At 34.8% G+C, this 25,437-nt stretch overlaps 1 protein-coding gene across 11 annotated transcripts in view; it reads left to right on the top strand.

The window, feature by feature from the left end:
- The window catches only part of TBC1D5 (TBC1 domain family member 5), a 312,792-nt gene that overhangs the window by 172,021 nt on the left and 115,334 nt on the right, over positions 1-25,437 (top strand). For all 11 annotated transcript variants that reach the window (XM_077787221.1, XM_021538132.3, XM_021538130.3 and 8 more), the window contains 9 exons: positions 1,267-1,375; positions 3,158-3,247; positions 3,343-3,414; positions 5,743-5,810; positions 10,587-10,689; positions 16,392-16,480; positions 17,907-17,957; positions 18,051-18,120; positions 23,326-23,498. In XM_077787221.1, coding sequence (XP_077643347.1) covers positions 1,267-1,375; positions 3,158-3,247; positions 3,343-3,414; positions 5,743-5,810; positions 10,587-10,689; positions 16,392-16,480; positions 17,907-17,957; positions 18,051-18,120; positions 23,326-23,498 — 825 coding nt within the window. The remainder of the gene's footprint in view (positions 1-1,266; positions 1,376-3,157; positions 3,248-3,342; positions 3,415-5,742; positions 5,811-10,586; positions 10,690-16,391; positions 16,481-17,906; positions 17,958-18,050; positions 18,121-23,325; positions 23,499-25,437) is intronic.

Consider the following 25,437-nt stretch of genomic DNA (forward strand, 5'->3'; position numbering starts at 1 on the left):
AATTCTCTTTTAAAAAACTCACTCTCCCAACTCAGCTTAAAAGGCTGAAAACTATCTAACTTCACTTTGCATATATTTAGGGCAATTTGCAAAACCAGAGTTTCCTGGTATTTAGTATAACCCGCTCTGTGACCCTCCTTAGCAAAGTAAATGTGGTGAGATCTTAGCCTACAGTCATAATAGTATTTTCCCTCTTCCTGGTTTCATTTGGTCTCCCAGGGAGAAGTAATAGTCTCCCGTGTGACAGGGGGAGGAGGAGATGTTCATGTTAAGGACATGCATTGAAAATAACTCTGAAACACATTTCCTTGCACATAACCCAGCTCCTTACCTTGAAATTGCCCTTTGTATTTTAAAGTGGCTGCAGAATGTTTGTGAGCAAGTCATGGGCTAATAAGACTATCAGGTGGCTTCAGCTGTTCTTGAGATTCATTTCAGTAGAAGTTGCAGGAAATATAGGTTTAATTCTTTTATTCAAACTCAGTAGATGGTTTGGGACAATTAATTTCCAATTGTTTCCCAGTAGAGCAGATTTACTTGTATATTAATGAGGCACAGGTGTTAGGCCCCTGGTGCCTGCATGCCTGGGAGGCATATTTAGGTTGTTTATCTAGTCAGCCATAGGTACTGCAAGGTACTCAAGCTTGCCTTTAACAGTTTATACAGTGAGGCTTTTTAATTTTTTGATGTTTTTTTAAATTTCCTAGCACCTGTTAAAATTTTAAAACTGATCATGTAGAAAGAAGTAGGAGTGATTTCAATAGTAAATAGCAGTAAATGTTAAAGAAAGTCATCTTCTATGATGCTTAACTGCCCAGCTTGACATTAAGAAGAAAAGAAGGTTCATTTAAGCAAATACGTCATGTGAAGAGCTAATACAGTCAACAGTGTACTTTTCTGTTGCATATTTTTGGAATAGGTACTTCTTTGTCTACAGCTGAAACATGAATGTGCTTATATTAATATTCATTTTTCTTGTTTATTCACTGAACTGCAGTACCAACATTTTAGAGGAAATGGAATAGCCTCCATAGACATTATGAATTTCAGTAGCTGGCATAATTATAGCGATCTACATATTCATTAAATCCAAAGAAGAAATGTGTCCAAAAAAACAGCCATGCATTTAGAAGTGGTACACAACTAAATATATACATTTTAAAAAGTTGCTTTCCTCTGCTTATCCAAAATTGTGTAGTGTCATATAGTCCTTAAATCAGCTAAGGCTTTTTATTGTTTAAATGTTCATTCCTTTTGCTTTTGCAGTAAAGAATGGGAAGAACTATTTGTAAACAACAATTACTTGGCAACTATACGGCTGAAGGGGATTAATGGGCAGCTGAGAAGCAGCAGGTTCCGTAGTGTTTGCTGGAAGGTAAGAAGAGAAAATATTTATTTACAGTTTGTGGTTGCAATATATCAACACATTACCTGATGCGCTGGAAGATTATTGATGCAAAGAATCATGAATTTTCCAAGAGACTTCATCCCAATGTTTTCCTACTCATTTTTATAATTCATTGGACATTTGCTAACCACATCAAATTGCTTTAAAGCTGAATTGCAGGTAACAGCAAAAGAATCCAAGGAAAGTGTATCTTTGTGCTGGTGATATGTTTAGAATTGAGTGCCACACAGCCATCTCTCCTCTCAGTATCTGTGCAGGGAAGTCATGCACTGGAAATAGATAGGAAGTTAGTCTAAAAAATTATAGTTCTGTGTAATTTGGGACTGCTTTAAAATCAGTCTGATGCTTCTGCTAGCTGGTTTTCCCAGTGAAATGAGAAAGTGAAGACCAATTCCTCTTGTAAGGGCTGGATGAAGAAGGAAGCAAGGTCTTCCAAAAGCACAACAGCTCCTTGGGAGTTTTTTTGTTGGTTTTTTTCCTTTTTTAAAGTAGCAGGGAAAGGAAGAGAGAAAGGAAGCAAGGTAATACAGGATAGCCCTATAAAGTCCAAACAATATCTTTGCAATGACATCAAGTCTTCTGCTGTGCAATAGCTATGATAGAGAAATTTTTTTCTAGTAGAGTTACTGTGTCTTAATGCTGATCATTTCAATTACCTCACTTGGAATTTCTGAACTATAATTTTGGCACAGAGACCTATAAAAAGAAATTTAAAATACTTCTTATATATGAATGAAAGAGAAAGTTTGACATTTGAAATATATGTAGCGTTGAACTGCCTTAAAGTTAATGAAAGTATTTTATTCAGCAAGCCCAGTGAATATATGCCACCTGCATTGTTTTATCACTTTGCTTCTTTTTAAGTCTCTAAATTAGGAGACCATAACTCAATACCCTGAACTAACAAACATCAAGTCCTTCCCTGTCTACTAATTAAATCAAAGAGTGGTTTTATTTTAGAAATAAGGCAGGGTTTATTTGCTTGTCCCAATATGCATTAGGGCTCTATTGTTAAGTTCTGAAATTTTATTTTTTTTTTAGTAATTTAGGAATATTTTTTGTTTATCAGTTTTAATCAGAAGTTTAATACTTCTGTTTGTCAGTATTACTGTGTCTTAACACTTTACAATGTGCAAATAAAAACACTGAAAAAGCAAGAAAATACTGGGGTTTTTCCTTGCTTCAAATGCAATTAAATAGTATTTTGCACTGCATGTTTCTTTCCAACACTTTTCAAAGAGACATGAAAAAACTGAGATGTAGGCATTCTCAGGGACTGTCTGTAAAACTGTCTCTCTTAGCTTTCTTGCAGAATTCTAGAGCATGTTTCATTTCTTACTTGGGGTATATCTCTTGGTGCTCAGTTCCTGCTCTGCATTTGTGGTTCATTTTAAGCACATTGCATTAGGTCATCAATGTTACATAAATAGCTTCAAATTTTGTATTTTTTTTCCATGTCTTTCCATTTTGTTTCTGCCTTGGAAGTCACCATCAACTTTACTGTAGCTGTAACAGTTTAGAAAGCTTGAGTTCATGGCTTCAGTTGACTTAAATGCTTAATTTTGTCCCATTGAACTGCTGTTGTTCCTAGCTACTTATTTATGGACTAAAAAGCACTAAAACCAGAAATATTTTATAACTCTTTGTTTTCTCTTTCTTTCTGGGGTGGTTTATGCTGTCTGGTAGTATTTATATGAAAAGCTGTTTAAAAGTGATGAAAATTAATGAATTTATTTTGTTTGCTAATAGTTATTTCTGGACGTTCTACCACAAGACAGAAGTCAATGGATTAAAACCACTTCAGACTTAAGAACTTCCTACAGTAAGATCAAAGAAATTGTAAGTTGGTACAAAATAGAATCTGATACTTTAGCACAGATCTTGGTACTTATAGCATAACGGGAGATTTTTTTTTTTTTTCTGTTTTTACCTAGCACATTACAAACCCTCGGAAAGCAGGACAGCAAGATCTGATAATCAATAACCCACTCTCTCAGGACGAGGGGGTAAGTTAACCAAAGACACACTACTAAAATTCTCATCTTCTTCATACTGACACAAGTGAGTTCTTGCTGAAGTAGGCAAAATGGCAGGTGCTAAAATCTCCCCCTGAATGTCCAAGCTGACTTATGTTAGCAATTATTCCACAGGTTCTGCTGGACAACTGGAAATGCTCATTTCCAGGCTGATATTCTGATTTTTAAGGGGTTAATTCAGGGAAGGTTGTGGTAAACAAAAAATCGGTTCTGGACTGTAATTAACTGAGATGCTTTTTTTATCACTCTATGTTTTCATTTTATACATCAAATGGCTCTAGTTTAAGGAGTGTTCAGTGGCTCTAGTTTAAGGAGTGTTCAAACAGTCAATATGAAGTGAATGCTGTTAACAGAACAATGAAATACCCTCCTCTGGAAGATTGTTCAGCCTTGGAAAGTTTTTTACTGCATTTTGTTATACCTGAGAAACTTTTAAATATTTTATAACACATACCTTTAAGCTTTTCTATTAATTATGTTAGCATTGTTGCCATCAAAATTCTTTTTTATCAATTTTTTAAAATAATTTAATGCCATGAAAAAAAGACTGTCTCAGATATCTCTGGTGATACTACTCCTATTTTGTCCACAAACAGAATCCCATACTTCGTCTCTAGAGTGGTGCTGTGCTCCTTATTTAATTTAGAAGGCGAGATCTCTGCAGCTGTTACGACTGTGCACATCATCAAACTATTCTTGCATCCAGCTGGACAGAAAGTTGTGTCAAATGTAAAAGATCTAAAGCATTTCTGCTGTAGTTTGTGATTATATGGCTAGATTATACACAGTGGCTCAACCTGCTTTCTGCCTGTGATTTCTTTCAGATATAGAAAACAAACTCAGTTAACAACTCAGAATATGTGGCAGGGGATTAATCTACAAAACAAAGCCACTGACCAAATCAGGCATAGGACTGAAGATCAAAGTGCCTTTGAGCCTCTGCTGTGTCTTAATGTTACACCCATTTTGTGTACTGATTTTTCCTTCCCTTTGCAATGCTGCTTCTATTTGTTTCCTCTGTTCTGATGGCCCAGGGAGGGTGGGAGCAGAGACAGGGGAGTTCCAAAATGTGGTCTAGCTGCATGACAAGAGTTGTGAGTTAGAGAGGTACTCACTGAATGTAAGACATTATCAAAGATACTAATATTTTTGAAGTTTAGTTTTTTTCCCGAGTTGTAACACAAATATAACAACTAATTAACATGAGTTTTTGTTATTTTACTTCCCTTCCCATAGATAGCATTAATTTATTTTCTCTTTTCTTTCTGTGGAGCATAAGCATCACGTCAAAGAGTTGCTTACCAAGAGGCAAGAAATTGTGGAAGTATTGTACAGACTCTGTTCTGTATTTCATTCACTGGTGCTGCTGCTGTTTGAAAACTTACCTAATCTCCATGAAGGCTGCTGTAATAACTTTGCTCCATCTGTATTCTGATCAAGCTATTATCCCTTTATAATAAAGAATACAGTTTCCAATACTTTTCTGGAGCATGCAATTAACAGCACTTTCTGATTTCTTTCTGGTTAGCTTTTACAGTACATTTGTAAACAAGGCATAGAAACAAAAGAGAGAGCATGAAAATGGTCATAAGCATAGCTACAGAAGAAGCTAAACCTACTTCAGATTCTTTTATTTAATATTTTTTATTTTGATAGTGAGCTTTAACTACTCTAGCTTTTCCTATGATAATTTTTTTAGAATGGCCAGTCTTGGTCTTCAGAGTGGATTAGAATGATGTTGTTTTCATAATAGGTATTTGATTATCATATACTCCTTATATGAGTTTGTCTCCACTAAAACAAACCAGCTTACTCCCAAACAATTTCTTATTATGGACATTGCAGCAGCTTCCAATTAAAGTCCCTACATCCATAGCAGACGTATGGTACCGACCAGTGATACAGACCTGTTTCCTTGCATCAACAACTGAATATTTTTCAGTTGAGTTGCTGGTTCTGATAAGTTTGACTTTACTCTGCCATACTAAATGTTCTTCCTGGAGCCCAAACAAGTAACTCACAAACCTGCAGCCATCCAATGAGCAAATGCCATGAGCCTAGGACAAGGATCCAGGAATTTGAATGTTTTTATTTCTGATCCAAACTGACTTTCTCATATATGTTGTGCTGGTCACCAACATTCTTTATCTCTCATAAAATATTGATATATCTGTCTACCAGGAATGCTGAGGATTAATTAGTCAATATTTGTACAGTACTTTGCAGTACTTTGTAGCTTATAAGCCTTAAATATTAGTAGAAGTCTTGGTTTCATACAATTATTTTTTCTTATTTCAGAGCCTTTGGAATAAATTTTTCCAGGATAAAGAGCTTCGAGCAATGATTGAACAAGATGTGACAAGAACGTATGTAGATCTTTAAGAGAAATTTCTATATATAAATTTATATTCTGCATTTTTATGTGGTATATATTATATTGTGTTTTCTTGACTTTGGTTAGTGTAAATGTCAGGTTTGTCGAACATGAATGTGTGGAAACATACATTAAATGTATAAAAATACAACTTACATGGAGTAAAAAATGAGACAATTTAGCTGAATGTTAAATCCCAGAGATTTATTGGTATCATTGAAGAAAAGCTCTTCTAAATTAAGATATTAGGAGGTGTACTACTTGTGAAATTTAATGTGGTTTTCTGTATGAAGCAAAGAATGTAAGAGAAACTGAAAGGTCTTTTAACTAAATTATGATCATAATGAAAGATCGAACAGATTACTTTCCTAATTCTCAACACAATACAATCAATAATAAAAAAGCAGTTTGTAATTAGTAAGGGAAATGTCACTCATGTATAGAATTTGAGAGGTTCTATTTTTATTTATCATTATTCTAGCTTTATTTGTCATATATGCTTTTTAAAATATGTCCTGATATTACTATGATTATGTTTTCATCTTCTTGGCCCTTAGGTCATTCCTGTTTAGAAACTTGTTTGAGTTAGAACACTCAGTTCCTAAAAATATTTCTTTTCAGAGTGCAAGCATTGAGTAATGTGTAAATATAATTAAATTCAATTACTGGTTTGCTACCATGTGATGTTTTACTGTATTGCAAATATTTTTCCTTATAACTTGAAAAAAGTGATGATAGTCGTAGATTCTACAAATCCCAAGCTTACACATTTTCATTTACAGGAACCAAGTCATGCAGAAGAAATCATTGCAGTCTGGTTTTTGAATATTTTACATGTCCGTCCCTAGACCCATTCTTGAATGTATTTTGCCATGAGATGTATAATTAAAATCTGAGTATACTTTCATGTGCATTCTCACAACAGATGGTATTTTTTGTTTGTTAAAGGAAACAGTTCAGGATGTTCTAAGATTAAAATATATATGTATCTAAACTATAATTGGAGAATGAAAAGTTTTATGGAGGTTATGGTGGATGTAAGATTATTATTTAAATATATATTTATATGCACACAAATTCCAGGCTCTCACTGGCAAATGACAGAGTAGTATTCACTAATATCAGTAATAGTGACTAAAGAAATTTTCATTTATGCATTTATACAAATTATATCTATTTGAACCTTTAGTATATATTGTGTCATCAATAGCAAAATAAGTCAAGCATTGAGAAAGCAAAATTTATCAGTGGCATGAATGTATTTTATAACCTGCATGCATTTTATATGTACACTTTTTTATCTAATCATAAAACACAGTATGCATTTTTACATATACTTATCTATTTGTCAACTATAATTATTTTAAGAAGCAGTAAGTTCTGCATTCTGTGGCTTTAGAATATAAAAGACCTCTCTTTTTATTTACATTATTTAAATAAATCTCTGGAGTTAGAATTTTAAAAGTTTAGAATTCATCATTAGTTTACAATGCTTTTTATTAAAGGTTAAAATAATTTTTATATTAAATTTCCATAATCACTACTTTCTAGCTGCTGATTCTTATCTAATGAATGTTTTTATATTCTTTGTCATCTAGTTCAGTCCTCCATCATCCCACAGCATCAAGTGTGTAATGCTGTAGAGTGATGCTAACTACACACAGAGTAGCAAACCAGAGTTCCAGCTATCAAAGCAGTAAAAGAATTACTCTATAATGTTTTTGTTAGAATTCCCTAACGTGTAGTAACAGAATTAGGATCCTAAAATTGGTGTTTGTTTAAATTGGTTTAAACTTCAGGATTTTGCTATCTAAAGGCAAACTGGAATAAAGTTCATTCATGTGTGTGTGTGTTTGTTTCTATGCATTTTGAGAATCCTTATCTCACCTAATTATTATGCTCACAGCCGGGTTAATCATGCTTTAGAGTCTGTGTACCTGTAGAACTCTAGGACACAAATCATCTCTTCCTAAAGCATAAATATAGTTTTTGTCTGATTAATCCCATTGTGGAGATGTAGTTTTCTTCAGTAATTATAAAAGGCTTCTAGCTCACCAGTACCTAACAAAGTTTTAGTTTCCTAAAGTCAGGTGATAGAAATCCAGTCCATAATGTCTACATAAAAACAACAGCTTCCAATACTTGCAGGTAGGAAAGGATATTGGATATTAGTGATCAATGTTTTTGAATTTTTTTTTTTTAATATTCTGCAGGAATAGAAATCAACAGATTGGCCAATGCAAAGCATTTAATGCAAATTAAACTTGCTGGCATTTCAGTGTACATCTAGGGTTGTAAATGGCTAGATTTCATTGCCCTCTTTCTCTCCAGTATTTCAAGAAACTCAAATGCCGAGGGGGCATTCCCCATAGACAGATCAAGTCGATATCTTCTCTTTTGTAGTAGTATTTTTATATACTGGTTACTTAGTTTCTGCTTCAGGACTAATAGTCACAGTTTAGGATGATGGAAGGTGTGTGAAGATGAGTAGGGTCAGTGCTGGGGTTCCAAACGCTACATCCCTCAAATAAGAAAAAAAAAATTTAAAAGTTATCAACATAAAAACAGCAGTGGAAAAGCCACTGGAGAGCTACAACTTTCCTAAGTATGTGGAAGAGATGGTTAGAAACAGCAATACATTGATTATGATCCCCATTTCTGTCTGCCGCCAAATTTTTTTGTGCATCCATTTAGTTGTTTGGCAGCCTGGTTCTTCAAATTTCTGTGTCAAATTCTGGCTGCCTCTGGTGCAGGTGCCCCTAAATCAGCTAAAGGAGTATTTTAAAAAGCTATATCTGAGTCAGGCTGGTCTTCAGTTTTAGAAAGCAGGGATCTGAATGCACCATTGTTTAATTGTAAAGTTGTGGTAAAACAGTCTAGGAAAATTCCCATGTCCTTATGCAGGCTTTCTCAGAGATGTAATTAAATGTAATAGTCTCATGTTCATGAAAAGTATTCTTACCTTGCTGATTTGAGGATACTGTATTTCTTAAAACAGTTTTAATCATAAAATGACATTTTCCATAAAAATCCACCCTGAACTGATAGTTCCCTCATGATCTCTTCTGTTTACATTTACTATAATTAATACCTCAGTCAGCTTATTCCTGAGTTTGTTATTATCCTTTCTGTCACAATCTCTGGTATTACTAGATCCTCACAGATTTCTCTGTGTATTTTTGAGTTTTCTTTGTTAGTCTTCTCTTCCTAAACTTCATAGGGCAGGCCTGAATAACAGTCCTTCAGAAATAATCTCTTCAAACACCTAAATTATGTCGATTGCCATCTGCTGTAATGCACTTTTGGTCTCAGCTGTGTCCTTCCTTTACAGTAATGTGATTAGTACAAGTGCATGCAAGTTTTCAAATGTTGGTCTACCATTACCTCCACCAGGTGCCAGGGAAACATTACACCTCTCATCCCAGTGCCTCTCTCAGGACTTCAGCATCACAGTGTTTAAGCCACGGTGTCTTCTCTGCCTTGGCTCTTGATTCAGCTCCTTCATCCAAGGACTTCAAAGCACTTTCCTAGCCTTAATTAGTTCTGTTTCTGTGCTTGCCTGTCATCACCTCTGTGAGATGACCACAGTGATTAGCAATGTTAATAGTCTTATCTGAAGTAATTTGTACTAATTTCCTATATTGTTTCTCTGTGACAGGCTTTACAATAGCCTTAACTACATCTTGTCTAAAGTATAACAGTGTGGCTCAGACCTGTGAAGCTTGTTTGAAGAAATCTTATTTCAAAACATGTGATTTAATTCTAATATTCTATATTTCAAACCTTTATTTCAGCACTCTAGCCTGAGGCCTACCATTTTTGTCTTTTTAATGTATTCTTCTGTTTTTCTTTGTCCAACTCTACCATTTCCTTTCTTTTTAGTGTTCTACCTTTTCAGATTTTACTTTTTATTGTTCTGTATATCGATATTGGGGCATTTGCTTTATGAAATATACTTTGCCATCTAAGTTACTTCTTGAGTAGCAATGAAAACAACTTTGTTTGTGCACGTATTCTAATTTAAGTAGGTCCTGCATAACTACTCTATTTCCTACCTCCAACAGTCAAGGAGCAGGATGCACAGGTGAGAGTGGCTTCAGAGTAGTTAAAGACTTGAAATATTTACATTTTCCAGTATTGCATGTAAAAGGATTTTCCCAGAAGCCTTTTCTCCTTATTCTCACACGTTCCACTTCATTCTTGTTCACTTAGGATATTTGCCCAGACAGATTATTTTATAACTGTAAAGTTTATTTGTAATAGCTGTTAAAGACAGTGTGATGTCTAATTGTGTTGTATTGCAACAGATACCAGTAAGAGATACTCGATTTTAGGATACTGGTTTCATGTCAATTATGAGATATTTAAATAATCATGTCATTAAAAGATAAAATTTTTGCAAATATTAAATAAATACTGAACCTTATGTATGCCTGTCATCTGACATACTCTAATCCATTCTTCCATTTCTTCCATTGTATTTCATTCTTGCAGATGTCTAGCGTTAATGAGATTAAAAGGGATCAGTTATTTAAATATAACTGTGATATCATCATACCTGTGTAGCAGACTGGTGTATATTAAAGAACATGGTTCATCATTTTGGTTGCAAAACAAATGTAGCAAGCTGTTAGAAGTGTTTAACTGTAGCAGCGCAGAACAGTGGGAAAGCTGACAAGGGAGATGCTCTTACCTAAAACCTCTTTCAGAAGACCAGCAACTTCTGTGCACTCTATTGTTTACTTTTGCTGTATTGCTTCATTTTCAGCTTTCCTGAAATGCAGTATTTCCAGCAGGAGAATGTAAGGAAAATTCTTACAGATGTTCTGTTCTGCTACGCCAGAGAAAATGAGCAGTTGCTTTATAAACAGGTAATGAAAATACTGTACAGGTGGCATTCATTGACTCAACATTTTCTATATGGTTTGACAATAATGTAGCTCTGTTGTATCTGAAGTTGTATCATAATGCTGAAGTAATCAAAGAGCTGCTTGTCAGCTGGTTGGTAAGTAAGCTCATTGAATAACATATGCTTTCTCCTCATAACACAGTACCTTAAGTTGTTTTCTTTAAGGTTGCTAAGTTTTCTAACTTTAAATTTCTTTATAAACATCTTTTTTTTGTCATTGGTTAAGAAAGAAAAAACAAAGAAAGGCTTTCTCTGCTTAGGTAAAGAAAGTACACAGCAGGATTTAAAATGGTACTGAATAAACAAAAAGCATAGTGACTTCTGAAATTTAGACAAAGTTTACTATTTTAAGTTTTATGTAATACTTAAGTTCTTCCCCAAAGTGCTAAAGCCATGTTAGCAAAAAGATCTTTATCTAACTTTGTAGTATCCAAGTACAGTGCAACTGACAAAATCCTCTTGAATGAAGGATAAGTAACTTCTACAGTTACTTGGAGAGTCTGCTCAAACCATTTTTGATAAAATGGTAAAGAAAGCTTAAGTTGCACTAAATCTGCATCCACAGAGTTAGTAAGTTAATTAATTCAGCATTTGTTCTGAAGGTTTTGAAGTAACTATAAAAACAATATTGTGTTCATATAGCAAGACCAATATTCAGAGTATCAACCGAAGCATATTTGTATTTGTTTCTTCACACTATTATCTGTGGGCTGAGTAGAGACTGACAAACCAAGGAATACTCTGTGTGCATGGACAAAGGATAAACTGTAGAGGAGCCAACTTTAGGTAGATAGAAAATTTGTCATGGCAAAAATACAGAGATTCAGTAAATGTGAAAATTTTTATGAAACAATCTCTGCTTTCAGGCATGGTCGGTGACCACCTTGTCTTCAAGCCAGGGAATTGGGTTGTTTCATGGAAACAAAGGGTATATGAGTTGAAGGAACACTTACTTCTGAAGAATTTCTTAGAGATTATATAAAAAATGGACAATATAGTTATCACACATATGAAACATCTATCAACTGGTTATTTCTCATGTTTGACAGACAGTTAGCAAGGAATAGTCTTGCATAAGAACAATAAAAATGAGATCTCGGAGCTGTGTTTTGAAGGGTGCTGCTAAAAAAATACTTGGCAGTATTCAGCCTCCTCTTTCTAGTGAATGTAGGCCAGAGTACTGATGATGGGGAAATGGAAGAACACATTCCAGCTAATTTAGTCTATCATTTATTGAACAAGAAGTATTATTTTACTCTTTGATATGACTTAAAAGGACTTAATTACCCTCTGCTCATATTTAAAATCCTCTTGATTCCTTAGCAAGAAATAATACCTTACTATATAGGGATGGAATATTTAGCCAGATCAAATTAAAAAAAAAAAAAACCACTGCGCTTCATCACAAGCTGTTAAAGCTATTATTTTCTACTAGGTGACACCCCGTTTAACATAGACCATATTGTTAATAGTTATGGGATTTTATTGAATTAATGAGACTGTTATCATGTAGTAGAATGTCTTGCTGAGTTAATTGAAACTGCAGAGATTATATAAATGGTATTAATGAACTTTGACTGCCTGATGCCTCAGCTTTAATAAAGACTGCTTGGTGGGCTAAATGAACATAGGCAGATAAAAGAACAGGTTCAATTTTGTGAGCCTACAGGCTGTTGACAAAGAAAACTTCTTTACCTCTGTTTTCAACTAGTGTGAATCAGTAGTGTGGTAGTTCCAGGAAGGGATTGCTATAGGATGAAGAGGAGAGGAAGTGCAGAAAATTAAATTAATTTGGATCATGAAAAACTGTTGTTTTAACCTCTCAAAGCGTGTTCAGTATATCACCAAGTCTTGCAGTGCTGTGTCCACAAAATTCTAAATGATTGTGGTTTTCCTCTCATGTTGTGGACATGTGTTACTTTTATTAGGAGCTATGTTTTTTTCTTAGCTAATTTTAAAAGGGCGGGTTTGTTTGGTTGGATTTCTTAAAACATAATGCACCATTTAGCTTGTTAGTCAGATCCTCCTCTTTTGTCCCTGTGCTCCTCTCTTGCTAGATAATATTTTTTTCATTACCATTATTACCCTTCTCTGAATTAGCTGAAAAGAAATGGTTTATGGTCAACAGGATGTTTTTTCCTTCTTTTATCAAATGTCAAATAGTAGTCAGTCTCCCTGATGTAGTATTTTTACCAGACTCATGCCCCACTTCCCATAATAATAATAATTTCCACCACAGCAAAACCTAGCATATTTTTGAGAAAATAATGAAGGTTACCATTAATTCATCAGAAGCAAATCATCTCCAAGTTGTTGTCTCCACAGTCACCTGAATACAATAGATTAAGGAGCTTGTCTTCAAATGCAATTTCCACCATGGGGACTGGTCCTGTTGTCATCTATGAGAATTCCTCTGTCTTATTCATATGACTGCGTACAAAAGACACAATTGCCATTAGAATGATAAAACCTGGCCAATGAATGAAGACTGATATTTTTATCTGTCAGCATATGTCCCTACCCAATGTTATCTTCCAAAATATTTTGAAAGAGTTGTAGTTCCTTGACAATTTGCATGCTTACAATATTCTATTGAAACTATTACATAGCATCAGCATTACAAGAAGCTATCAATAATGTTTGTTTCATATGCATATATGAATGCAAGTTTTCTTTGTTGCAGGGTTTCTGGGTGTTTTAGCCAGCGTGAAGGAACATGTTATTTGATGAGAAAAAATATATTTGTATCCCTAGTCTAATGGAGTAGAACATTGTGGTACAGTTTTTAAAGGCAGAATCTTCCCTGGGATCACTGAATTTTTAAATAGCAGCTGCAAATGTAAAATCTAAAGAGAATAGTGTATTGTATTTAAGAAAATGTAAAAGATACCCTTAGAGCTCTTCAGTACAACTGGTGACAAAATTCTGGTGCTAGTTACACTGAAAGGAAATAGTGAAAATTAAGCTAAATCACTAGGCTAACTATTGTTTGTTATTGTCCATAGAGAAGTCAATATAATTTTGAAATACATTGATTCACTTGTCATTGTAAGAATGCTATAATTCTGGTTTTCTTTCTAAACCATAGACTGTATTTTGAAATCAATATTTTGTTGTAGCTGGGAAGTGTCATAAAATTATCTGAGCTCTGTCAACTTATTTATTAACACTAAAGAGTTTTAGTAAACTGTAGCATTGAAAAAATATGTGTATGCATATTACACTGGTAGCTTTTCTTGCCAAGCTAAAAATCTCTAAACATTTGAAGTACTCTTGTAACTGAAAGATCAGAGGTATCTTTTTGAAATCCTGATATTTCATCATCTGTTTGTTTTGGTTTTGTTATATGTGGGCAGCCACATTATGATTCTATTTTATTACAGAGTTGATGTATTATTATGTTAGAAGAATGTGTGATGTGCTTTTATCTTTTATAACTAATTCTTATTTTATGTCCTCTTTCTTTTTCTTCTGCTTATATGTTTACAGCTTAGGTGGTAGTTTTTTTTGATAGTCAAGTTTTTTAGCATTTCCATTTTTCCTATTTCATGTTTAGAATATCAGGGCGAATAAAATATTAGATGTGGAACTGTTAATTAAGCAAGGGCTGTATGTGTGAAAGTACAACCCTGGTTATTTCAATCTTTTTTGCCACTTATATATTGTCTTATCCTGGACCTTTCTCCCTTAATATGACCATAATATTTTAAGAAATCTAAACTTCGCAATTTGTAATCTCACCCATTTGTGGTGTTTTACATCAGCTTTTGAAATCAAATGGCTATATTTGGTTTATTTTGTTCTTCCTAACTGAATTTCTCTTTAGGTTTCATTTTTTAAAGTAGTTCAGAAATAGGAAGGGAAAGAAAACATCCAAACTTCAGCCCTGCCATTGAGGCTCTAACAGTTATCTCAGTCCTGAAAAAATTAAAATTACATTTCCTAGTGTTTCTGTTCATTGGCATACAGAGAGATTGTCAAAACTATTGTCAAAATTGTCAAAAACTACGCATGCAAGCATACTCAAAATAGGTAATGATGTGGAGAGGGTTTCCACATCTACACCTCAGGTCCATTGGAACCACTTAAGGAAAATCCCCATTATTTCCAAGGGATGTAATTCAAGTTCAAGGGTTTAGGTAGTTAATGGATCTGTTAAGGTACATATGAAGCTGATAAGCTAACTTACTAGTGTTGAGCACTTCTGAGGTGCTGTATGGAATATCAGCTGATATACCAGCAAAGCAGCAGGTAGCTCGCGAGCATGTAACACTTCCAGTGTTCATGTCTGTCCATCACTGAGGGGACTGGAAAAGCAAGTGCAGAGGCTTCCTGGCTTGGAGCTGCACCCATTAAAAGTAGAACAGCTCAGGAAACCCATCAGCTGTCATCTGACTCCTGACAACTACCTGAAATGTTGATGTGCTTGATGGACCAGCACCACTGCTCCTTCTGCAGCAGGATGGATGAGATGCTCTTCCTGGAAGCCCTGTCTGCCCAGAGCACTCTCCTGAGTCGGGATTGAGGCTCCATTTGATGACATAGTTGCACCCTTGGACTGGAGCACTCCTGGCAGCAGGTTCTTCTTCCTTCAGCTGGGCAAGGACTCCATCCAGAGCTAGGCCAGCAGGGGTAGCCTGAGCACTTGGCATCAAGCCTCTGCTGTAACTGGTGGTTTTGGACAGAGGTCAGACATTCCCTCCCTTTAGAGTGATCCATGTGTCCAGAGGCAAACAGACAGATCTCAGTCCTTCATCCCCCATCCCTTTCATCACCAAAGGGCTCCCCTCCCTTCTTTTGTACAGCTGACACCCGCTAGGCTTCCGTAGCTCCTACCTGCTATTCTAGTCCCAACACTGGGATCCCCAACCCTCCTGGGTGGCCCAGCCATGCTTCTAATGCCAGCCCAAGTCCTCAACTGCCCACCCATGTTTTCATTCTGATTTCTGTCTATTTCTATGTTTTTTTTCTGCATCTTAATATAGATTGCATATGTAAGTAGTACTCTGCAGTGGAACAGTACCAGGTCTTCTATGCATTGTGTTTAATTAGTTTATTTTGAATATTGACATAACAACTTATGAGAAACTTAAAGAGAGCTGAAAAAATCCAAAAGCTCATTTTAATTCTCGTGTCTTTAGAAATTAAAGTTTCATTTTCTTTCCCAAATAACTACCCTTGTCTCCTTTGGAGCCTACTGTTACACTTTTGTAATAGTAGAAAAACAGTACAAAGCCATAATGTCTATGGTTTTGGAACATTATAAAATACAAAATAATTTTACATTTTGTAATTTTTCCCTATTGCAGATCTCTGTACTGTAGATCATTATTATAATTGTCATAAATAACATCATATTTATGAACACAGATCTTGAAGTAAGCTGCCAGGTGCAGGGTTGCCTACCATTGCCAATTTGTTGTGTGTTGTGTTAGAAGAAGGGAGACTAACTTGTTTCTGTATATTATAGAAGAATAAACACTTGGATTTAATCAGAATTTAAAATAAAAGCCATTGATTATGGAACCGTTCTGTTAACAGTGTGAATGAATGTTCATGTTTTTAGTTAGTCTGCACCTAATATTGCTGTCTGCCTTATGCTGTGCATTACTATTATATGGCTGGAAAATCTAAATATACTTTTGCCTTTCCTTTTATGTTTAGGGCATGCATGAACTTCTAGCTCCCATTGTCTTTATCCTACATTGTGACCACCAAGCTTTTTCACATGCCAGTGAAGCTGCACAACCAAGGTAAGTATTGTGTTCTATTTGTATAAAAATCGTCTTTCTTTAAAAAATAAGTTGGCCGAACTATAGCTTATCAATAAGTGTTCCATAATTCTTTGTCTATAATTCATAAATTAATATCAGAAATCATTGCATGCTTGTGCTTTGATGGGAATGTCCTTATTTCATCTTTCCTACTACAGCTTCTGAGATTTAGACATTGACCTCTTCACAGACATTGTCTGGTGAAAGAATGGGGAAACAAGAACTTTAAGGAAAACCTTAATCTCAAATCTTATATACTTGCCTGTGGTTCTACCTCATCCTTACTGCCAGAAGTGGGTTTGTTGTTATCACTGCAGAAAGTAGACAGATTAGTGAGCTCCACTCTTGGAGCAGATATCTTAGCACCAACTCTCTTTCCTCAAATGTTAAAAGGGGAAATAGTCATTGAAGACAAATTGGTTGGGATTGATATTTCTTTCATCACCTGCAGTGTGATATCCAACTATTCTTTGACTTGGTAGTGATGTTATGTATACCCATCAATCCTCCATTTCATTCAAAAGTGTGTATGTGTGTATGCATGCAGTCATACTCATATATATAAAATGTTGTATCACACAGTTGTCTGCTTTTATTCTTGTCCCATATGTAAGGGTTTTGTTTTTATTTAAAAAATAAAAAAAAAAAAAGCCATTTTCATTCTCGTGATATTTAGGACATTTCATTTGGTTTTTTGCACATTGAAGTCCAGCAGTGAAAAAAAACTAATTTAATTATGTGTGCAATATAATATTGTAAGTACCCTGCAAAGTGACTGCCCAAAGGGAGTTAAGCATTAAGACGATTATTTACAAGTGTGTTTTTATTCAATGTCTGTCCTAAAATTACCTAGAAGATGCTCTTCAGTGCTAAGCAACTTAAAATAACCATGTGTTATGTACAGCATTCTGTTCCATCCCCACTGAAAAAGTAGAGCTAAGCAGCAAAGTAGATGGAAAAGAGGTGCTGTCACTGATTAATTGCTGTTAAAGTACAATAAAAACATAGGCTATTAAAACAAAATAAATTAATGTTTTTATACTGCATATTTGACCAGTAACCATATTTTTTTTTGTTTGGGATAAACAGTGATAGATTGTGCAGCAATCAATTATTCTAGATCAAGCATATTCAAATAATACATTGTGACATTCAGTAATTTGTTATTTGGAATAATTAGATGGTTACTTCATTGTAGTGCAGACAAGGCAGCTAATTTGTTTTTGATCTTTATAAAAAGGAAAGACTTCATTTGTTCAATGGAGTTGCTCTTTTTAATTAAAAAGGCTAGTTTTCTCATTTGCACTTTATATGAAAGTTGGCTTATAAATACATAATAGTACATGGAGAACACTGACCAAAAATAAACATTCACATGCGGATTGTTCACTGTTGCCTTTTTCAGTGAGGAAATGAAAGTTCTTTTGAATCCTGAATATCTGGAACATGATGCCTAGTAAGTTTTAACAAGTTTCTTTACATTTAATTTGCTCTTATTTGTAATTGACACCATTATTTAACACCAAGTGTCTGGGTTGTTCCCTTTCAGTGCAATGTTCACACGTCTTATGAAAACAGCAGAACATTGGTTTTCTACTTTTGAACATGACAGTCAGAAGGTAAATATTGCTTTAAAATGTACATACTGTGTTTTTAAGCAAATGTGATTTTAATATGATTGATGTTATTTAAAGCTTACTAGACATCTCTTAACTTGATTAAAGCACTCTCAAACAAGTTTACAGTCTTTAAAGGTTCTTCAGAATTTGGTCAAAAGCACTTTTAGAGTGACTTCAGGTGAGAGTTCCTGTCTATTGAAAGATCACTTGGTAATGAAAAGCCAAGTGTACAAGCACAGATTTTTCTGTATAGGAGTGATGTCCTTGCATAGCATTTGAAAGAGTGCCTGTCATAGGCACTTCTGTGTGCCAAAAACCTGTGCAAATGTTATGTTAAATAAATGCCTATAGGTAAAGTATTAAGGCATGAATTATTTTCAGCTGTTTACAAACAATTTGCTTTGAAACCAAAACTTTAACCATAGACTGTCTGTCAGTGTTCAGGATGTATCTTTCCTTGACATAATCACATTCCATTTCCTTCATTTTTTTTCTTAACCGTAGGATATTCAAACAGAGGAAATGTCTGTGCCTTCAGATCTCTGGTGTATCTGTATGGACACCACTGTCTTTAGTAGGTTGCTGCTTTCATAAAAAAGCTTTTGCAGAGTTCTGATTTTAGTTCTACAGAGCTCTCCTTTGCAAGGACCTTCTAGAGACTATCTAGTCCTTGCCTGAATTTTTTCATGTATGGCAGGAAGGATAATTCCCTCAGTCAGTTGCTGAAGATTTCCTTTGATGACTTCTTTTCTTGTCTCTTTCCATCTTTATGTTTCTCTTTTTTATTTTTAATTCTGGAAAATTATTTGTGTGATGGAGCATATGTGTGGAGGTTCTAGGAAAATATTATTAACAGTATTATGGGTGTTGCCAAGACTTTCAGTGTATTATATCCTAAAAGAGTTGGCCTCCCAACTTAGTTTGAGTTTGGTTCACTTCACTATGGAACATGGGGAGAATATTGAGAGTTAACAAAAACTTCATGAGAATTCAGTTGATTATGTACGTCCATATGTGTGCACCTAAACCTATAGTTGCAAACTGTAATTAGGGAGTACTAGTTTGAATAGTGGTTTTGTCAGTCTAATGAAGAAAAGTTGTTCACCAAAGACTCATTTAAAACCATCTATTTCCTTTAAATATTTAATATTATATATTTTATCAGATATGGAGCACTGGTGTCTTTGCCTAAACCATCTACATTTATAAATTATTTGGATTTTGATATAATTTCAGTAGCTAGGGATAAAGCATATGAGATACAAATTTTATGAGGTTACTACATAGGCACTCTTTTTTCAATAACAAGGCTGTGAGATATGTTTCTCTGAGTGTAGATTTTCAAAATTCAGTGTATTCAAATATCATTGTTCCAATTTCTGTGACAGGTGATAAAGGCTGAGGTTGAGTTTTATTCCAGGAAACAACTGTCTGCTTACAGATTTGCAGTGCTTGGGTAGAAGGTGAAAGTTTACATTGCCCTTTCCAGTCCTTTCATGGCATAAAAAATTAACAGTGCAAAGTGAATGGATTAATATCTAGTTGTTTGTTTTTCTTCTTTGCAAACATGTATAATCTTTAATAATCCTTTCTTGTACATATGCCTTTTACAATCATGACTTTGAGGGTTAGCTACATAGTAAAGTGTGAATCTTCACAAAGGAAGCAATGAAAGCGTGTGCTCTGAGAGACATGTTACATTTTACAGCCTCTAACAGTTGTTTCCATTACTCCCAATTGCTATTAGAGGAGCTTCTCCAGCTACTCCATTCCCTAGTGGTTAATGAGAGAAATCTGTCCTCAGTTTATACCCGTACTATGTCCTAGCCTCTGTTTACTGCTGTATCATTTGTTTCCTAAATGCGTGAATATATAAATTGTCTTAGTATCGACTACCAGCCATTTCAGTTCGTGTTGTGGTAAGTAATGTTTTGTGACAGGGCTTGGTGACTCTGTTCCCAATACTTAGCTAAAGTTTTCAGCTGCATTTCACTAGTTAAACTGTTCTTTGGGATGAATCTGGTGCTTTCCTATAAACAATACAGCACATTCTGAGCCATCCCTCGTTTTTTCTTTTTATTGTAAGCCACATTCTTTTAGTATTGATCATTCATATTTCATGTTAGTAATAGATGACTAAACACATGCACTCAAATCTTTTTGCAAGACCTGAATTCTCACAAAAAGAAAATGGATGTTTTCTCTCACATGGCAGATAATTATGTAGTGAGTATGAGCAGGAGCACAGTATTGTGTTGTCCACTTGGCTTTAGGCACAGGCACTGTGAGTCATTTCTAGTTAAACATTTTGGCGCTTGGTTTTATTAGTTTATCTGAGCATCTTTCTGTTTGGGCTGTTTGTTTCACACCAGCTATGTGATTTTTGGAGCAATTTCAACTGTCTAGAGGTATTGTCATTTTCTCAACCAAATTGCATGAGAGGAGAAAACAGACATGACTTTGTTGCACTCTAGTCTTCCACCAAGCTTCTTGGTGGAGTACACGGAATCAGGAGGCATGGACAGGGAAGGCTGAGTTATTGGCTGCAGCTGCTTCCTCACAGATTCTGTCATGCCTTGAAGATTTCTGTTAATATGGTTAATTTCTGAGATGCTGATAAACTGCATTTTGATGGATACCATTTACTTATCTCGTGCTTTTAGCAATGGCAAGCCAGCTTATAGTATTGGATGCACTTAGCCATGTTTGATAGTCAGTCAGTCTGACAGTCAGCAATGTGTCAGTGCTGCATTATGCCAAGGTGCACAAATGCTGCAAGTGACAAAAAACTCCAATTTTGGCACAGTGGAAGCTTGGATTAGTTTTTGATATTCACAATCTTTCGTCACTTGAGCCAGGGTTTAATAATCTGTGTTGTAATTTTCTAAAGATGGCTTGAAACCCACAGACAACTAATGGTGTAAAGACTAAACTGAGTAATAGCTAGTCTTTTCATATTACAAGTTCAAATAAGCAGAGGGATTCTGATGTTGAGCTTTCCACATAAAGTTTTATTCCTATAATAAAGAAAAGCTTAAAAGCACAGGTCTTCAGAGTCATCATAGTTCTGATTGCATGAAGTGGTGAAGCTGAAGTTAAAGTCAGTTTGAATAAACCACAATAATTTTCATACCCCAGATGTGTGCCAAATGTGTGCACAGTCTACCAATACATAGAGTTACAGAATTTTATGATTGTTTTCACAGATAAAGCCATATGTTTATGAAAAAAATTAATATCGACTGACATTAAACATTAAGGCAGTATTACTATATCAGGCTTTAAGAGTGTTTTTCTGTATAGAAGATTAGTGGGTACCAGTTTTCAATATTTTGCATTCTTGCATATGACCTAGAAAATAGTGAAATGGATCTGAAATTATAGGAAATATCAATACAATGCAGAACTAAAATTCATGGTACAAAGAGTGCCACCCAGCTTGGTAGAATTTAGAAAGAATAAAGAATTTACTAGAATAGTTTTAAAAATAAGGTAGGAGAAATATCCTTTTCCCATGTACCTGCAGCTGTGAAGAACTTTGGTATTTAACTAAGTGACAGCATTGCTTATTGGCCCCTAAGACACTAAATGTTTTATTTTAAATTCCTATTTTTTAGAATAGCAGAGATTTTGAATAAATACATGCCATGTCAGTGAGCTTTATTTGACAGTCTGAGGGAGCTTTTGTCAAGTGATTTGCTGGAGTATCTTAAATATGTCTTGATACTACAATAGCATGGTTAAACTACCACACTCTAATAGAACAGATAAGTCCCTTCGCTGCAATTGCCATAGCAAAGCAACAATTAAGCAGATTTTAAGATACAATTTATAATCAATCAGGTCCTTAAATAGAAACATATTACCTGAAATCACTGCTGAACATCCTACCATATTTTCTGCAGTACAGAAATCAAATAATTAAGAAAAGGTACTTCAAGCAAAGAAGATCAACACAAAAATAGACTTTTTGGTAGACATTATTAAATTTTCAATGCCCATTTTTATGCTAAACCATGTTGTAAGTGATTTTGAAATAACTACAAGAGATGACACTGGGAATAGCTAACACAACAAAAACAAACTTTCTTTGTTATAGAGTGTTAAAAATAATGCTCTTTCCATAATATTGACACAAGTGAATTTGTATCTAAACAATGTAAAGTGCAATGAAGCCTCCTGAAATTATCAACCTTTTGAGCTGGATAATGATTCTCTATTAATATACTGTGCAAAAGTGTAGTAAAAGGCCATTGTTTTTCAAAGTGAAACTTTTGGGTTATAGGTCATGGTGACAGATTGTAGCAAAGTCATTGCAAAATTCTTCTCTTCTTACTGTTCCAATTTTCCCTGTTTATAACCTTCACATTGTTTCTAGCAGTTGAATTCTCTCTTTTCCTGCCCCCCTATCTTTCTCTTGATAGGTTTGACTTGTTCTTTTTATTTTTGGTTCTCCTTTTTACATGTTTCCTATTCAGTGCAGTTCATTACTTGCCGCATTTCTTTCTGGCATTCTGTCTTTTTTTCAATAACACTTCACCCTTTTGAAAGAAGAATTAATTTAAAGCCATTCATGTTCAAGGATGCTAATACTCCACTGGTTTTCACTCGATGTGTGTTGTGTTGTAGATCATGGCATAGTTTGCACAGTGCTCAGGTCCAACCAACTGCTGTCTCATTGTTCTATTTCTTTTTTCCTTTAAAAGTTTCTGATGCTTTATCAGAGCTGTGTAGGTTTTAAGGTAAAGCCACCAGATTTTCTGTGCAAGTGAAGCCTGTTTAGAAAGGATTGTTTGAAAATAAGTTACTTCCTATTTGGTATGCAATTTATTGTCCTCTGAGGGCATATATTCTCTACTGAGTTACCATTCATCTGCTTTATTCTGGACTGACTCAGACTGCTGATATTAAAGCTAAAATAAAGCTGTCAACACTTTGTCAGAGCATGAAAAGTAAAGCATGCACATAAAAATTGATGTGCAGAATGACGGGTACTCCTTGGCACTCCTGGGAAGGGAAATCCCACAATACCTTCTGCAGAAGTGGATGCTTGAGATTCCTTTTTTGCTGTACAAGAAATGAGTTATTACTATGTTTATTTGGAAACCAATGTTTACAACAAATGAAATCTCCTGCACAACATCCCTTTAGATAGTAAGACTTCATGGGTTTTTCCTTTTTTCACTCTGTTATCTCTGTCTGCAGGAGAAAGATGTGACGATAACACCTATGCCCTTTGCAAGACCACAGGACTTGGGGCCATCTATTGCTATTGTAGCAAAAGTAAATCAAATTCAGGATCATCTGCTGAAGAAACATGATATTGAGCTGTACATGCATCTGAACCGACTGGAAATTGCTCCACAGATTTATGGACTGTAAGTGTTTGCAAATCATTATTTAATATAATTCCTTGGGGTTTTGTTTCACTATATTAGGAAATTTTTCCCCTTAAATTTTGGATTAGAGGAATGGGACTAAAAAGAAGTACTTATCTCTTAGAACTTCTTTGTTTTGCAGCATTACAGTATATGCCACCCTAGTGCTGCAGTTGAGACAGTGGCATTTCCAGTGCCAATAAAGTCCATTCAGCTACATGTTAGAGACCCTGATGAAGACTCCATACTCTCTGCATCAAGTACAGGGTCTACACATGGGATAATAGGACATAAAAAACTATTAACATCGAGTGGTTTATTTACTTAATTTTATCACCAGTTTAGCATCAGTGAACTTTTCCCTATTGTGTTATGGGGTTTTGGATGCTGGTAATGCAGGGGGAGTGTCATGTTAAAAGTAAAGGCAGAGGTATAATACATTGTCTGTGTACAGAGTCAGCCCAGCAGCTTTTCCATGAAGCTGCTTCATATCCAGTCAGCTGTCTGTGTATTGTATACCCCCATTCCAGGGGGGCTTATTGGGCCAGGTGTGACTTTGGATGTGGCCTTATCCACGTGATTGTGCAGCACTGAATCCAAACTATTTATAGCTGCTGTAGTCAGTCTGGCTCAACACAGAGTGTGCAATTTTGTGAACCATGAGTAATGGTGAAATGACCTTGGTTTTGAAGAATAATCTTGCCTTCATTGTCTGGAATTCTAGACATTTGATTAATTTTGATTATTCCTTAAGGAGTTGGCAAGCCATATGTGCCGTTGCAGGGACAGCAAAAATGACACTTTTTTTTTTTTTTTTTTTTTTTTTTTTTTTGCAGTGATTTAAAGATTGATTTTGGCTTAAATGAAAAAAAAATTATAGGTGTGAATTTCCAAATGAAATTGTGGATTGTAACAACTCAGTAGAAAATAGGGAAAGGGAAGGAAAAGGTGACTGTAAATGTCAGGCCATAACTGCAATACTTAACACTAAAGTCTAATTTGATGTTACTCTGAAGTGAAAAAGTGCTGCAACATAATATACTCTCAAGAGAAAATTTGAGCTATTTATTAATAACTTACATTAGGAAGATTAATCTAATTCTACAAATCTTACTTAAATATACTTTCTAGGTATGAGTTACCTATATGGGTGGAAAAACAAGCCAAGAAAACTCAAGGTATTAAAATTACAAAGAGGACAGATTGTCCTATTACAATATTTTTTGCATAGCATTTTTTCTTAATATCTTCACTAGATAGTCTGGAGGAGAAAGCAAACATCCATAATAATCTTCAGGGGTAGTAATGAATAAGTAGCTGTGTAAATATCAAGAAAAACAAAAATACATTGTTTAAACTTCAGAAATTTGCAAACAGATATTTTGGGGCAAAAATAATTTGAAATGTAGGTATTCATATCAGTTTAACATTTTGCCTTTCAGTAAGAAAAATAATTGGAAGAAAAAATATATTTTAACTCTAAACATAATATTGTAACAGAAGAATGATTCAGACTGGTGTGGCATAAATAGAACTGAAAGTGAATAAAGAAATTTACAGTTAAGAGAATGAATTATGAGAGAGAGCTTCAGACTAACTATCAGGAAAACCTTACTAACAGGGAGCTGTTAGACTGTAAAATAATATATTAAAATTAAGAAAGGAAAAGCCATCAGAATGTTTTAAAAACAGGCTTTGAAAAGCTCTCAGAAATGGGTGATAGCATAAAGTCTGCATTGGTAGGAGAGGAAAGTAGGTTACTTATGAGGTCATATCCTACTCTGATTTCTGATTTGACATAGACAGAAAAAGAAAGGGAAAGGAGCATGACTGCGTTGTATTATCCTCACCTTTAATGATTTCTGAACTCTTCAGAGTAGTAATTTCCAGTAGTGAGCCCACTGACAGTCTGAGATGCTGTATCTTTTTCTGTATTTAA

The sequence above is a fragment of the Lonchura striata genome, chromosome 1 (assembly GCF_046129695.1).
Source record: "Lonchura striata isolate bLonStr1 chromosome 1, bLonStr1.mat, whole genome shotgun sequence".
NCBI lineage: Eukaryota > Metazoa > Chordata > Aves > Passeriformes > Estrildidae > Lonchura > Lonchura striata.